General features: G+C 37.8%; 1 protein-coding gene across 3 annotated transcripts in view; it reads left to right on the top strand.

Moving 5' to 3' along the window:
- Positions 1-17,605, top strand: part of USH2A (usherin) — a 906,431-nt gene that overhangs the window by 60,880 nt on the left and 827,946 nt on the right. For all 3 annotated transcript variants that reach the window (XM_049868232.1, XM_049868231.1, XM_049868233.1), the window contains one exon: positions 7,706-7,838. In XM_049868232.1, the coding sequence (XP_049724189.1) occupies positions 7,706-7,838 (133 nt within the window). The remainder of the gene's footprint in view (positions 1-7,705; positions 7,839-17,605) is intronic.

Raw genomic sequence — 17,605 nt, 5'->3', positions numbered from 1 at the left:
TATGTGCTCATTAAACATTCAAACAATGGGACCATTTTCAGATAACGTGTTGGTTTTTAGTGAAGGGTATGACGAACAATTTTCTCCCTAAACAGGGGAGACCAAACAAGAAGTTGACTGACTTCTAAGCAGAGGAAAATGCAGCTGTAACAAATAAATGACCTCTTGATCATTGGAGTATAAAATATGAAAGGTGTTTTACGGCTAATTCTGGTCATCTTTTGGAAATTATCTCCTCTCTACAGATAAAATTAGAAAAAGGCAGCAAAGATTTATTGAGATAACTAAGAGTGTAGATGACCGTGATCATTCTTGCACCCAAAGCAGTCTTAGGTGTGCAATTTTGCATGACATGTTCCTAGGCAGTTTCTACAGAAGAGGGCTGACTCTATTCCTGTTACCTAAGAAATCAACAATAAATTAGACCATTGGCAGATTTTTCATCCCATATATGTGTAAATTCATAGCTTTCTTTGAAGTAGAGAGAGTAATTTAATAGTTTGGGAAGAAATAGCCAGGAGAATTTCATACCCAGTCAAGATAGGAGAGAGAAAGCTGCTATCATGCCTATGTCAAGTTTTTAGAGATTGATTCAGTTGGGGGCTTGTCTGTGGGAGGCTGCAGGATATGGAGGGGGTTAATAGATATCAAGGGGAGAACGGCAAATCCAGAGGATTATGCCTGGGGTGGCAATGTAATGCACTTAGGCTTTTTTCGTGGATCACTTCAAGGGCCTGGCCTGTCTGAGGTGCCCCGAGAGGAAAAAACAAAAGTGTGAGAGCAAGGAGGGGTACAGGAGGAGGGGCTGGTGTCAAAATAGAATATGTGAGCTCATGGCAAATGCAAAATAAAAACAAACAAAAAGAAAGTAAAATCTTTGAGTAGCATATTTGTGTATGAAGTTATATGCCCATGACATCTTTTATATAGACCAAGAAAATGAAGATTTAAGCAATTATTCAGTGAATGAAACTGGTAGAGTGGCCATACCCATTCCAAATTGTTCTGTGTAGCCCCTGTGATTAATTTCTGCCAAAGAAATCTTGCCTGAATAATTGTCTCAATTCCTTGTTTTGTTGTGTTTGTATAATAGACAATAGATAAAAACTCAAAAATCAAACTCAGTGCCGTGGAGTCGATTCCAACTCATAGTGACCCCATAGGACAGAGTAGAACTGCCCCACAGAGTTTCCAGGGAGCGCCTGGCAGATTCGAATTACTGACCCTTTGGTTAGTAGCCGAAGCACTTAACCACTATGCCACCAGGGTTTCTAGCCAATAGGTAGAGACTATTTGATAGGCTGGAGAGTTTATTTGTAGTCATATCAGACCCAATGTTAGTAAACAAGGCCATTGCAAAGTACATAAAAGAGTACCGGTATGACACATTTAATCTGTTACAAAATGGTGCCTTTTCTTTATTGCTTAGAGTTGCAGTACAGTGTAGCTTGTGTTGCTGGTTTTATTTTGGGGATGTCAATTAGTCAATCAATCAGTTGGTATTTATTGAGCTTGTGCCCAGCACTAGGGCGTGCTCATCAAATTTGCAAATGACACAAATCTTGGAGGGATGGTAAATATGTTGGATGACAGACATAGGATCCAAAAAGATTTTGACAGCCTGGAGCAATGGGCTGAATCTAACAGGATGAAATATAACATGGATAAATATAAATTCTCGCCCTTGGGTCCACAAAACTAACTGCACGTGTGCAGGACGGGGGAGACGCGACTTCGCCGTTATGTGGGTTTAAAAAGAGCCTTAGTATTTTAGTGCAGAGTCACCTGAACATGATTTATTAGTTTTAGCTGCATGATGTCATTGCTAAAAATCTAGCATGTAATTTTGGGTTGTGTTAAGACGACATTTCTGCTCCAACGTGACAGGTCAAACCACATTCAGAGATGGTAGTGTTTCTGGAGCCACATTTTAAGCAGAGAAACTCAAAACTATGTCATGTATAGATCATTGCAAAAACTCACCATATCTATACTGAAGGAGACTTAGCAGTGGAATGATAGCTTTCTTTACATTTGTGTAAACTCTTACATAGAAGCAAGATTAATTATGTGCTGTGTGAGCCCAAGAGTTAGAGCAGGGGCCTATGAACAGAAGTTATAATGAGATACCTTCAGCTCAGTTGCCTGTCATAGTAAAATCTGTTGAAAGATGAAAAGATTTACAGGTCTGTGGAGGCAGAATACTGGAGCAGCTAAGGCTCCAGGCCCTCGTCTGTAGCGTGTGGATAACAAAGCTGCACAGGGACAGTCTGAGAAGCCAGTGAGATAATATAAGTGTTCTACACAGCGCTGAACGTACACCAAGTGATTAACGCATGGAGGCAGGAGTTGTTGCCCTTCTCACTGAGGGAGGTGTTCACACAAAGGCTGAGTCATCACTAGATAGAGTGATGGAAGAGAATCATTGGATAGGTTTGATAAACTAGATGGTCAATGAGACTATTTCTAAATGCTAACTGGATGTAAACAACTAATTAAAACTGAGTGGCTAAAACAGGTTCTAGAACCAGTGTGCCTTCTATGTGACCTTGACTTATTTATTTATTTATTTTTGATTCTCTGTGATTCTCTTTAAAATGAGATAATAGCAAATCTTGCCTTGGGATGTTGTAAGGATAAAAAGAATGAATAAGCATAAAATTTTAGAATAGTGCTTGATATGCTGATATCTCAATAAATGCAAACTACTCACACGATGCTGAAGTAGTTGACAAAGAATTTATGAAATCAATGCTAAAGTCTAGATCAATGAAAGTTAGTAGCAAGATTATTACCATGTGGAAAATAGCTTGAACAAAAAATGGAGAAGCGATTGAGCATTCTGTCATCAGCAGACAGTGAGGAGAGCTCACCAGTTAGACTGGAGGTTGGCTGTTGATGAATGGTTAGAAATAAAATTGGATGGGGTGATTGAGGAAAAGCTTCAGACTACCTTCGGTTCGGAATAGTAAGCGGTAGGGGGACATCCCACATGTTCTCAGGCAGGGGCATTACAACACACATGTGAGATTTTAACATAGTCTTATGATGTCTAAAGAATGAATGGCCTCACTTATGCTTAAAAATTAAAAGTTATCCATAGAATAGTAGAATATGCAAATCCTTCTTTAATCTAGTAATAGGAATTTCTATTTCAGAACAATTTCTGATTCAAATAGTCCAAGATTTTTTCCTCCACAAAGTGTTACCTTCTGATTCATGTCATGGTGATTTTATTGTTTGAGTTCCTTAGCATTGAAGATGCTGTCCTCTATATTTGTATTGTCCACCACCATTTTTCCAGGCTAAATTTGAATTTAAGAAATATTCCCAGATCACTTATGTTAAATTTATTTAAAAACTTGTTATTCAAAACAGTTAAAAATGCCTTTGCTTAAAAATGAGGCCCATTTTTAACTGAAACTGCTGTTCTTGTGAGACTTCTAAATTGGTTATGGGGAAGAAATTCCCACAAAGAACGTCTGAAAATACGTCATATAACACACATAACAGTGAATATGGATATCATATATATATGTATATACACATAACACCTTAGAGAAACCCCCTGAGAAAGATATGACTTCATTAACTTCATTAAGATCCAGTACTTAAGTTAAAAACACCTGTTATCATTTATAGTTATCCTAACACTACTATTCCATAGTTTTCATAATACAAGTTCTTTGAGAGAAAGGATCAGGACTTTCTTTTCTTGGTGTAATGCATAGGATCACTGTGAGTACTAGGTTGATGCTTTATTAAATTAAATTTAAACTAGAAAGACATAGGAATGGAAAAACCATTTCTCCAGTGAGGAAGCCAGCACAGTTTACTCTGCCTGTTTGTTTTCTAGCCTGAGTCAGCATTTTCTTTTGGTTGTTGGTAGCCGGCAAGAGCAGAATAACAAAAGATTTGACATTTCGATGGAAGAGGTGATCCTGAGCTTCCCTCTATCTAGGTGGACTTGATTTTATTTTTTCCTTGGCAGCTGTTCAGCTAATGTGTGACATTCTGGACTTTTGAATATACCCCCCACTAATCAGGCATAGAGACCCTGGGTGGTGCAATTTGTTATTGTGCTCTGTTGCTAATGGAAAATTTGGAGGTTCAAGTCCACCCAGAAACACCTCAGAAAGTGGACCTAGCGATCTACTTCCAAAAAAATCAGCCGTTGAAAACCCTGTGGAACACAGTTCTCCTCTGACACTCATGGGATCACCATGAGTTGGAATCTACTTGATGGCAGCTGGTTTTTAAATCAGGCATGTCTGGAGTTCTTCGTTTTCAATCTTATACTCTCTTTCAGTTCAAAGGATCAGTACAACCTATCACAGAGACAAAAGAAATTAACCAATAATAATAACAATAAAAACAATTAGAATGCAATATGAAACTCTATGAGAATGAAGGCTTGAGGGTGACCTTCTCCCCCATATCTTCTTTCCAATATGTCTTTGGATGAAGGGATTTCTAGCCTTTTCTACAGTTGCTACTGCTAATTCATTCATTCAAGCTACACCAATAAACACGTTCAAGTGCCTGTAATTCTCATAGGGGTTGAGAATGAGTGGGTGGGAAGTTTACTTTAGCAGAAGGCATTCTTTTCACAAATCAGAAATTCCATCATATATATTCCTATCCCCCTGAATAACTGGCAAGGGGACCATCAGAATGAGCTATTGCAGAAAGCCACCTGAGTCTTCACCGTTTCAGTGTGATGGGGCCCCGGATCAGAATTGTAAAATAGTTCAGAGAATCTTGGAATATATGGTACAGGAAACCAAAGAAGATTTAATCTTATTTCTAGAAAGGTGCTTGGTAGGGGTGGGGACAGTGGAAGAGTGGCTTGGGGTCATCGTTCATCATGTTTTAAGTACCAACAAAGTGAAAACATCCTTCTGGAATTCACTTCAAGTGACACAGAATCCTTCTACTAAGCAAATATGTGATGAGTTGATAAAAAAAAAAAAGAGGTCTTGAACTCTTGACTACAGATATAATACAGTGAATACAGAAAATCAAAAGCATGCTTTCTATCTGACTCAAAATAAAGGTGCACTTAAACTTGTAAAAGACAACATTTTTATTTGAATGATATGACACAACTGTCAGGGGAGTGTTACCTGCTATAAAGAAAGCCTAAGAATTATTACCTTTATTAGACCAGTGACACTGAGCTTCAGCCATACATTTCTAACTTCTGTCCCTTTACAGAGACAATTTTCTTTTCTTAAATAAACTGTCATGCTAGTGTTAATATATTGTTGGTTCTCTCCTGCTCTGAGAATACTGCTGATATAAAACATGTATATGTTAGATTGGTAATAGTATCTTTAGTGTAGCTGACTAGAACAAACGTGTTTCCCTCATGGCTGTGCTAATGTGATAAAGGAAAATTGGCTGTTCATCAGGTTTGGGCTGGGTAAAGACAGTGGAGATGGAACCACATTCTTTTTTATGCGTTAATACCACCGCGAACTTTTCCCTAGTTATATTTCATGTGCCTGCATGTTGCGCAAAGATGTTGTAAAACATGAGATAATGCTACAAATAACAAAGTAGAAAAGCCTGTATCTTTTATAATGATAACAGTCAACCAGCAAATGACAGTAACAGGCTGTAAAAAATGGGATGCAAAAAAAAAAAAGAAAAAGAAAAAACTGCAGCCCTGCCACCCAGCAGAGAGGTATGTATCCAAGTCTATGAGGAGTGGGTGTGTGATTTTATGTTTTAAAGCTTTGTTTGAAAATTAAAGAAAATGCAACTCTGGGCCAGTGGATTTAAGAAAGAACAAGGTTAAAATGAAAACAGGTTGATCAGAATGGAGAAAAGCCACATTGGTAACTTTCTGTAGAATGAATATTACCAAACAATGTGATGTTAACTTCCAGAGTTGTTTTTCTTTTGGGCGGGGGAGGGAGCTTATTGAAAGATATTCCTAAGACAATCGTTTGCATACCTGAGAACAGGTATTTATCTTTACCAATTATTGAAAGGACTTAAATAGGAATAGCATTTTGAAGGCTATGATTTGATATATTTTTAAAATAAAATGTTGAGCATTAAACCTTCCAGTAGTAAGATACTACATCACTCTTTTTCCACTTAGCCTTTTGTTTGCCGTGCCAGCACATTTATTGATCAGGGGGGCAGGCATTGCTTTCACATTTCATTTAAAAACCCTTGAGCAGGAGAACTTTTTATATAGATTAAGGTGATGTCCAAGTAGCTGATCAGTTTATTCAGAAATATATGCGGTCACTGAAGATTTTGTATAAATACCGGGAGTGAGGTACTCTACGTAGAAGTTTGATTGAATTAAATTGGGTACTTTAGGGATCATATCCTGCAAATGGAAACCCTGGTGGCCTACTGGTTAAGAGCTACGGCTGCTAACCAGGTGCTCCTTGGAAACCCTATGGGGCAGTTCTACTCTGTCCTATAGGATCGCTATGAGTTGGAATCCACTCAATGGCAACAGGTTTTTTTTTTTTTATCATGCAAACAAAAATTTGGTAGCTTTTTATGGTGCAATCCATGGGTCTTCAAAATAAGACCCACAGGCCAGATCTGGTTGGCTGCTTGTTTTTAAAATAAAGTTTTATTGGAACCTAGGTGTGCCCATTTGTTTCAGTATTGCCTATGACTGCACAACAGTGGCATAAGTCCAATAGCTGTGACAGAGACCATTTGGCTGGCAAAGTCAAACTGTTTGGCCCATAAAGAAAAGATATTTATTCTCTGGCTGTTTACAGAAAAAGTTTGCTGACCCCTTGTGTAGATTGTTGTTAGGTTGCATGATTTAATTATCCTGAAATAGACTTGGCAAGTTTCTTAGTTATTCTAAAGTGTGGAACTACAGCTGAAAATTCACTAACTGGATACCAACACCTCAAAAAGTAAATATTACAAAAAGTATCTCGTACCAGAAACTTAAATTGAATTATATCCACATGTATAGGGTTGCTATGAGTCAAATTGACTTGATGGCAATTTTTTTTAATACTTTTTTAGTGTATCTGGTTTTGCATATTTCTTTCTGTTTTATTTGTTTCTGATTTATTTCCCAATCTGACTATAACAAATTTAATGAATACCTAAAAATAGTATAACCTGAAAAAATTTATGAACTCATAGCAGGCTAAGCTGTGAAGTATACGGGACAAATAATTCTGTATGTCTGTGACTACCCAGAGCCCTGGTGGTGTAGTAGTTAAGAGCTATGGCTGCTGGTCAAAAGGTTGGCAGTTCAAATCCACCAGCTGCTCCTTGGAGACCCTGTGGGGCAGGTCTACTCTGTCCTTCAGGGTCGTTATGAGTCAGAATCAACTCGGTAACAACAGATTTTTTTATTCCTCTGTTCCTAATCTTTTTCTACCTAAAAAATAACATGGACTCATTAACATAACAAAGAAAATCCTGTTCCCAAGTGGGATTACATCAACAGGCATAGGGATTAGGATTCCGACACATATTTTGGGGGCACACAATTGAATCTACAACACCGTCAAAGCACAAAACCAGAATATTTGGATTTAGAAAAACACAGATACATCATTGATCCATTAAAGTAAAATTTGTTTCCACTCTTCCCAGCTGAAGAAAGTAGACAAGTAGGGGATTAAGAAAGACAGCTCAGATGCGGTCATCCTAAAATGAAAGTTTGTGCAATTAAAATAGTAATGGTGATAATTTCTTACAGGTGGATCAGACAAAAATCAGCTTCTTCACCAACGGTTTGGAGGAGGGCAGCAAAGCTTTTGAGGCAAGAACTCTGAGCGGTTCCATTACCAATCCTGCCTCTGGTACCATTCGAATAGGACAGAATTTAAATGGTAAGGCTCTAACTTCGCAATATTATTTATTTCATCCAATTACATTGTTAGTAAAAATACTATCAAACAATATTTAAAAAATATTCAGGAGAGCTTTAAAACTAAGACTTCTCTATCACAATAAATTTTTTAAGCAAGGACAATATGTAATACACTGTATTTTCTTTCATTTATTTGTGTTTTAATGTAAGAGCTATAGTTAAGTCGTACTTAAAAGTGTTAGATAGAAACTGAGAAATAATGTTCAAACATATAATTAACTGTATCTATGGTGTTCATGTTTTCCCACCCTAAAAATAGGGCATATTGTTTAAGAAGATAATATACACTGTATCCTAAAAAGAAACCATGGTGGTGTAGTGGTTAAGAGTTTGGCTGCTGACCAAGAGGTCAGCTGTTCAAATCCACCAGGTGCTCCTTGAAAATCCTATGGGGCAGTTCTACTCTGTCCTATAGGGTTGCTGTGAGTTGGAATCAACTCGATGGCAACAGGTTTTTTTTTGTATATCCTGAAAAGATCAGAGGTTGAAATTAGAATTATCTTGCAAAGTCTAGCACCATGATCTGTAAGATACCTACATTTTAAGATGGAAAAGTTATTTTAAATTATTAAATACTATGAGCTCATTATTAAAAAAATCCAAACAATACAGAACTGTGTAAACTAGGAAGTATTTTCTGTATTTCTATCTTCAGAGATAGACAAAGTGCACTTTTTACACCCTTCCAGAGATAAAGAGCCCTAGCAGTGCAGTGGTTAACTGCTCAGCTGCTAACCACAAGGTCAGCAGCTTGAAGCCACCAGCCACTCCGCAGATAAAAAGACGTGGCAGTCTGCTTCCGTAAAGATTTACAGCCTTGGAAACCCTACGGGGCAATTCTGCTCTGTCCTATAGGGTCACTATCAGTCAGGATTGACTCAATGGCAATAAGTTATAACTAGAGATGTGAATATAAAAATAGTATTTTCCAAAAATGAAATTATAATACGTACGCTTTCTCTGAGCCTTCTGAAAATAAACACTTGCCCTCCAGATATTACGGACAGCATTCCATGTCAATATAACTTCTCATGTAAATATACTTTTCCCATTTAAAATGGCTGCACTGTGTACAATTGTATATAGTTTCGTCACTCAGCTACAAACAAGCTCCTGCTAAAGAATGGTTAGGTTATTTCTAATGTCTCAGCATCATTAGCAATAATTTAATAGAAAAAAGCTATATACCTACATATAATTGAATGTCCATATCTGTAATTCCTTCTATCTATCTGTCTGTCCATCTGCCTATCTATCATCTATCCTTCTGGTATGCACATACATACGAGTCTGAGCAATTATCTGATTCCATAGCTCCTAAGACCCTAGGGTTCAAATTGAGTTCAAATTCCAACTCCCTACTTCCTATCCATGTGACCTGAGGTAACTTTTTAATGCCTGTAAACTGAAGTTATTCCAGCTCTAAAATAAGAATGATGATAATGACAGTGATAGTAGTATCTGCGGTGTGTTGAATTACTTAGAATGGCCTTTCTCACCGTGGTCTTGTAACTCTCACCCAGGTGGTTGAGAGGGGCTATGCAAATAAGATAATCGTGGCCCACAAAGGGGATTGGTCAGTTTTGCCTTAAGAGGGAGCCAATTCCGGAGCAGAAAGAAGAGCCCACCACTACCAAGGAAGTAGAGACCAGCAGGAGAGACTCGGCAGCAGGAGACTGCGTGGTGATCTTCCTGACCTGACCCTTGGAGAGGGAAAACTGAGTGCCCTTGGGGAGAGGCCTACGGCTAGGGAGAGGCGTGCCTGTGAGTACAGTTGGGAAGAGGCTGTGCTGATGGAAGAGCTGTATCCTGAGTGTTCCTGAGGCTTTACTTCTAACTGTTACTCCACTCATAAATCCCGCAATCATGAGTATGGTCTGTGAGTTCTTCGTGGCCATTGCAATGAATTATCAAACCCAGCAGAGAAGTAGAGAGTGCTGTGAAGGGACAGCTGGTGTCAGAATTAGTAAAGATAGCAGAGAGAGGCAGCTTGTCTGGGCTCCCCTCGTGGGAGTAAGCCTTGTGCTGTTGATCTTGGTTCTCCTTCCCCCTTGTGGGGTTGAAGGAGGTCAGACATTGCCCCTATGCCATTTTTACAATATCTTATAGTGCCATTTTGTCCTTTCACCATACCTATTCAATCTGTATGCTGAACAAATAATCTGAGAAGCTGGACTATACGAAGAAGAATGAATGGGGCATCAGGATTGGAGGAAGACTCATTAACAACGTACAATATGCAGATGACACAACCTTCTTTGCTGAAAGTGAAGAGGACTTGAAGCACTTAATGACGAAGATTAAAGACCACAGCCTTCAGGATGGATTACACCTCAGCATAAAGAAAACAAAAATCTTTGCAACTGGGCCAATAAGCAACATCATGATAAATGGAGAAAAGATTGAAGTTGTCAAGGATTTCATCTTATTTTTTATACATGTAACCCATTGTTGTTAAGTCAATTCCAACCCATAGTGACCCTACAGGACAGAGTAGAATTGCCCTATAGAGTTTTCCAGCTGTAAATCTTTACAGAAGCAGACTGCCACATCTTTCTCCCACAGAGCAGCTGGTGGCTTTGAACCACCAACCTTTTGGTTAGCAGCTGAGCGTTTAATCACTGCACCACTAACCCACCACCCAGTGCCGTCGAGTTGATTCCGACTCATAGACTGCACCACTAGGGCTCCTTTTTTACATATGATATTTTATTATTGATATTATAGTTATTTTCCTAATATAAATCCATAGAAATTGAATAGCTGGGTGGAAGTGTATAGTTATTTTATATTTTAATATGCATTAGAAAGATTATCCTAAAGCATACCAATAGGTTAACTCCAGGAAGGTTGTAAAAATTTATAACCTTATAAAAAATATAAGCAAGGATTTGTTTACTTAAACACTCGCTAACCTTAAAAATTATCTGCTCTTTTTCCCGCACTCCTCTTTGCTGAGTGAAACATTGTTGTGTGCTCTCTTAGATTTGAATATTAGTGAAAGTGTCTTCACATCAGGATTCTCTGGAGAAACGGAGCCAGTAAGACGTTATATATACACATGTGCATATATCTATGTATCTGCTAACTTTCGGTTAGTAATGGGGTGCAAACTGTTGGCACTCAGGGATAAACATATATATATGTTGTTGTGGTTGTCGTCAGGGTCGTGGAGTCAACTCCGACTCACAGCGACCCTCTGTATAACAGAATGAGACACTGCCTGGTCCTGAGCCATCCTTACTGTCGTTGTTACTCTTGAGCCCATTGTTGCAGCCACTGTGTCAATCCATCTCATCGAGGGCCTTCCTCTTCTTCCGTGACCCTCCAGTTTACCAAGCATGATGTCCGTCTCCAGGGACTGATCCCTTCTGATAATGTCTATATGTGTGTGTGTATTATATATGTATAAGGGTGTGTAGATATGTATATATATCGAGAGAGAGCTTGATTGATTTTAAGGAAGTGACTTACGTGATTGTGGCGGCTGGAAAGTCCAAAACTCATAGGTCAGGTACAGTCTAGAAATTCCAACAGTCTTGTGTCTTGTGTCCCAAACTGGTAAGTTAGGTGGGGGGAGACAGAGGAATTCTAGCAGGATATCTGTTTATAATACGGAGGCAGAATTATCCTTTGGGAAACCTTTAGTTTTTCTCTTAAGGCCTTCAACTAGTTGGATGAAAAAAAAAAAAAAACCCACCCAAATCATGGAGAGTAATCTACTTAAGACCAACAGATTTAAATTCTAATCACATGTAAATATTTCACAGCAACATTTCAATTAGCATTTGACAAAAAAAAAAAAAAAACTCGTACTATAGCCTAGCCCAGTTGACAAATAAAATTAACCATCTTGAGTAGCTTTGGACATATCTCGGTCATTGGTATTTCATGTTTTAATTCCCTGTTCATATTGTGTGTCAGTATTCATACTCTATTTCTTCTTATTTATTTATAAAATCTCAACAATTTTAAGAATACTAATAATTTAAATCATATATTTGCACATATTTTCTTGTTTTTAATGACCTGTTAATTTGTGTCATTGAAATTTAAAAATATTATTTAAAATCTTTTAATTGTGGCACAACATGAACACAGCATAGTGCATATTAAGGGTACAGCTTGATGAATTTTTATATATGTATTCACCTGTGTAATTATTATCCAGAAAAAGTTATAGGACATTTCCAAAACCCCAAAGACTCTTTCCTAGTGAATACCCACTCTAAAGGTCATCACTGTTCTGACCTCTGTGGCTGTAGATTAAAACTCTTACCTCTCGTGTAAATTAAATTGTACAGTAGATGCTGTTTTGTGTCTGGATCCTTTGGCTCAGTGTTACGGCTGTGAGATTTATCCACATTGTGTGTAGCTATATCTTTACCTGTAGGAAGTAATTCTGAGCAGCTTTCCAAGTGTTCCAACCCGCAATATTTGAGAATTCCAGTTATTCCACATTCTTGTCAACACTTGGAGCCCAGGTGGTGCAGTGGTTAAGAGCTCAGCTGCTAACCAAAAGGTCAGCAGTGTGAACCCACCAGCTGCTCCTTGGAAACCCAATGAGGCAGCCCTACTCTGTCCTATAGTGTCACTATGAGTCATATTCAACTCAATAACAACTTTTTTTTTAAGCAACACTTAATATTTCCATTTGTTATTGCTGCTGTTGCTAGTTGCCATTCTTGTGGCTGTGTGGTGCAGTCTTCTGATGATGACTGGTATTGAAATTCTTTTCATGTGCTTATCGATCAAGTGAATATGTTCTTTTGCAAAGTACTATACATGTGTCTTGTAAATTTTTTGTTTGGGTAGTTTGTCTTTTTTTTTTTTTCCTGATTCATAGAAGCTCTTCAATATTTTAACTACAAGTTATTTGTCAGATACCTGGACTGCAAGTTGTCTCCTGGTCTATGGCTTGTATCTTCATTTCCTTAATGGTATCATTTGATGAACAGAAATTTTTATTTTTAATGAAGTACCATTTATTAATTATTCTGTAGTGAGTGCTTTTGTGTCCTGTTTAGGAGATTTTGCCGACCCTCATGTTATGAAGATGCTTGTCTGCATTTTATTCTGGCTTTATTATTTTACCTCTCAGGTTTAGGTCTACGTTTTATGTAGCATTGGTTTTTGGTTATGGTACGAGGTAGAGGAAAAATTCATTTTTTTTCCTCCTAAATATATAAATGACCCAGAATTTTTTTTTAACCAGATTATCATTTCTCCACTACTATGCAGTGATACCTTGGTCATAAATCACATACATGTGAATGTGAAGATGGGCCTGTTGATGGACTTTGTTTTGCTCTAACGATGTATTTTTCTGTACTTGGTTCAAAGCGTAGTTTTAATTACTGTAGTGTCATAATAGTCTTGATATCTGGCAGTCTATGTTCTTCAAATTTTTTTAAGATTATCTTGGCTCTCTATGAATTTTAAAAGCAGTTTTTCAATTTTCACAACCATTCTGCTGGGATTTAAATCATAAAGTCAATTTTGGGAGAAGAGGCACCTAAACTACATTGAGTTCTCCATCCGTGAACATAGCATGTCCCTTTATTTATTTAGATCTTCCTTAATTTCTCCCAGCAGTGTTCTATAAAGCAGTCTCACTCACATTGGTTAGAATTATTCTGACATCTTTGTTGGTAATTTTTTTATGCCGTGACCTTGCTAAATTCACTTAGTATTTCTAATAGTTACACAATCCTATCATTTGTGAACATTAACAGTTTTATTTTCTCACATCTTTGTTCTGGTTATCTGTTACTTTTGGTTTGGGTGACCTGTTACTGTTTCACGAACCATTCCTAAACTTAATGGTATAAAAGAACAACATTTATTATGCTCACATACCTGCATTTGGGTTGACTCTTCTGTGTAGGGCCATTGGGTGTGATTTAAAGGCTGAAGGCTGGAATCAGCTGAAGGCTCACAAGCTGGCACCTCAGTGGGGAAAACTCAGTGGGAGGCTTGGACAGATGGGGCTTGAGCACCTGGAGGCTCTTCAGCCTTCTTTCTCTAGTTCTGTGTGGTCTTTCTGGTTCTCTCCACCATGGTGGATTGGGGCAGCCAGATTGCTTACATATCAGCTCCTGGCTCTCCAGGTGTGTGTCTTGAAGGAGAGCCCATGGAAGCTGTTATTACCATTTCCCTATCCAGTCTCAGATATCACACAACACCACTTATGCCACATTCTGTTGATTACAAACATGTCACTGTGATGGTCCATATTCAAGGAGAGGGGAATTACATGAAAGGAGTAACAAAGATTTAATGACATGTTTTAAAACCATCCAAGTCCTTATAACTTTTATTTCCTTTTTTATTTGAGAATGTGTCATGGATTGAATTGTGTCCCCCCAAAATATGTGTCAACTTGGTTAGGCCATGATTCCCAATATTGTATGGTTGTCCTCCATTTTGTGATTGTAATTTTATGCAAAGAGGATTAGGGTGGAATTGTAATACCCTTACTAAGGTTACATGCCTGATCCAGTGTAACAGGAGTTTCCCTGGGTGTGGCCTGCATCATCTTTTATCTTACAAGAGATAAGAGGAAAAGGAAGCAAGCTGAGAGTTGGGGATCTCATACCACCAAGAAAGTAGTGCTGGGAGCAGAGCGTGTCCTTTGGACCCCTGATTCCCTCACAGAGAAGCTCCGAGTCCAGGGAAAGATTTATGACAAGGACCTTCCTCCAGAGCCGGCAGGGAGGGAAAGCCTTCCCCTGGAGCTGACACCTTGAATTTGGACTTCTAGCCTATGAGACTGTGAGGAAATAAATTTCTGTTTGCTAAAGCCATCCACTTGTGGTATTTCTTTCTAGCAGCACTAGATAACTAAGATGGGATGGGAGGAGCTCTTATTGCAATGGCAGAAATCTCCAGAACAAAATTATGAAAGGTGATAGTGGACCACCTTATCTTGGTCCCATAGTCAGGTTATAAGTGTTCAACTGTTTACTGTTAGGAATGATGTTTGCTCCAGGTGGTTTTTTAAAAAAAACTTTGTCAGATTAATAAACTCCTTTCTATTCTTATTTTGTAGAAAGCTCTTGTCATGAATGGAGGTTTAATTTTTTTTTAGATACTTTATTTCTGTCTATTGAGATTATCATGTGATTTATCTCCATTAAAATCATGAATTATTTTGATTGATTTTCTGAATGGTAAACCTACATGAATTTCTGGAATAAATCTGACATGGTCACAATATATTATTCTTTATTTATTTCTAGATTTGATTTGCTAATATTTTATTATTCTTGTAGCTGTTCATCAGAGAGATTAGTCTACAATTTTCTTGTCAGAGTTTGGTATAAAAGTAATTAAAGTTATATATTTTTTTAAGACAAGTAGTAAGTGCTACAGCTGCTAACCAAAGGGTCAGCAGTTCAAATCTGCCAGGCGCTCCTTGGAAGCTCTATGGGGCAGTTCTACCCTGTCCTATAGGGTCGCTATGAGTCGGAATCGACTTGATGGCACTGGGTTAAGACAAGTAGGAAAATATTTTCTTTTTTTCTATTTTCTGACAAAGTTTGTATAAAATTGGTATTATTATTTTATTAAATGACTGAAAGAATTCACCTGTGAAGCCATTTTGTGGAAAAGTTTTTAATTATGAATTTAATAATTTTGGATGGAGCCCTGATGGCACAGTGGTTAAGTGCCTGGCTGCTAACTGAAAGGCCAGCAGTTCGAACCCACCAGAAAGATGTGGCAGTCTGCTGTCGTAAAGATCACAGCTCTGGAAACCTTATGAGGTGGTTCTACCCTGTCCTATAGTGTCACTATGAGTTGGAATCAACTTGGCGGCATTGGGTTTTTTGGTTTTAATAATTTTTAATGCTGTAGAATAAGGTCAGCATACTACAGCTTTGTCTTAGTCCCCTAGTGCTGCTATAACAGAAATACCTCAAGTGAGTGGCTTTACCAAACAGAAATTTTTCTCTCACAGTTTAGGAGGCTAGAAGCTCAAATTCAGAGTGCTAATTCCCAGGGAAAGCTTCCTGCCTCTATTGATTCTAGGGGAAGGTCCTTGTCATCAATTTTCCCCTGGTCTAGGAGCTTCTCAGTGAAGGGACCCCAGGTTCAAAGGATGCCCTCTGCTCCCTGTGCTTCTTTCTTGGTGGTGTGAGGTCCCTCTCCCCTCTGCTTTATTCTCTATTTTATATCTCAAAAGAGATTGACTCAAGATATAACCTAACCCTGAGGATTGAGTCCTGCCTCATTAACATAAAAAAAAAAATAGCTGCCTCTAATTCTGCCTCATTAACATTGTAGAGGTTAGATTTGCAACACATAGGATAATCACATCAGATCACGAAATGGTGGACAACTGCACAATACTAGCCAAGTTAACACACATGTTTTGGGGACACAATTCAATCCATAACAACCCTGAAGGCCAATCTGGCCTGTGTTCTGTTTTTATAAATAAAGTTTTATTGGAACCCAGCTGTGCCTGTTTATTATGTATCGTATATGGCTGCTTTTATGCCACAACAGCCGAGTTGAGTAGTTCAAACAGAGACTATATATGGCCTAAGAAGCCTAAAATATATGCTATCTGGCCCTTTACAGAAAACATTTGTTAATCCCTGGTTTATCTATGGTCTATTTTAGCAAATGGTCCATGTGTACTTAAAAATCATATATGTTCTGTAGTTGTTTAGTGTGGTGTTCTGTAAATTTGATTGCACTTTTCAAATCATCCTTATCTTCACAGTTTTGTTTTTTTTCCTAGTTGTCTCCCAGCTACTTCCACTACAGTTTAGAATCTATCAAGTCTTCCTTCAGTTTTATCCATTTTTCTTCATGTGTTTTGCAGCTCTGTTATTTGGTGCATACACATTTAGGATTCTTATGTCCTCCTGACGAACTGACATTTATCAAAATGAAACATCACTCCTTATCTCTAGTAACGCTTACTGTTTTGAAGTTGGCTCTGTCTGATCCTGAGTAGCCACACAGACTTTCTCATGCTCAGTGTTTGCATATTTTTGCATCCTTTTATTTTCAACATATTTATTTCTTTATATTTAAGGTGCCTCACTTTGAGGCAGTATATAGTTGGCTGGGTTTTTTTAAATCTAGTTTAAGAATCTCTGCCTTTTAATTAGAGCTCTTGGTTTTATTAGAAATTCTACATTTTGGGGGACTATAAATACTTTGTACTTTTATACTTATTAATCTGTTCTACTTTGAGGTTTATTTGGTAGTGCTGGTTAAGTGCTCAGCTGCTAACCAGAAGGTCAGTGGTTTGAACCCACCAGCAGCTCACAGAAGAAAGATGTGACAGTCTGCTTCCATAAAGATTACAGCCTTGGAAACCCTATGGGGCAGCTTTACTCTGTCATATAGGGCCACTATGAGCTGGAATCAGCCCAGTGGCAATGGGCTTTATAGGGAGTATATGACATAATGTATATTTAGAACATATTACTTTTCATATAGTAAGTATGCAGTAAGTGGCAGCTATTATTAACCTCTTTGAACATATTTTTTTTTTTATTATGAAAGAGGGATAAGACTATCTTTCATTGGACTGTTGTAGGGATAAAAAGAGGACATGTCTATAAAAGGCTATATTACTTTAATTTGTATATACTCTTAGATAAAAAGCTAAAATTATATGAAGAGGCAATATTTTAAAGAATCTATACATTTAGAAACTTGGTTTGAGGTAATTAGTTTATTGAAAAATTTTATAATGTACTCTAC

This window comes from Elephas maximus, chromosome 24 (assembly GCF_024166365.1).
Source record: "Elephas maximus indicus isolate mEleMax1 chromosome 24, mEleMax1 primary haplotype, whole genome shotgun sequence".
NCBI lineage: Eukaryota > Metazoa > Chordata > Mammalia > Proboscidea > Elephantidae > Elephas > Elephas maximus.
The sequence above is the reverse complement of the archived record's forward strand: the minus strand, read 5'-3'. Positions and strand labels throughout refer to the sequence as shown.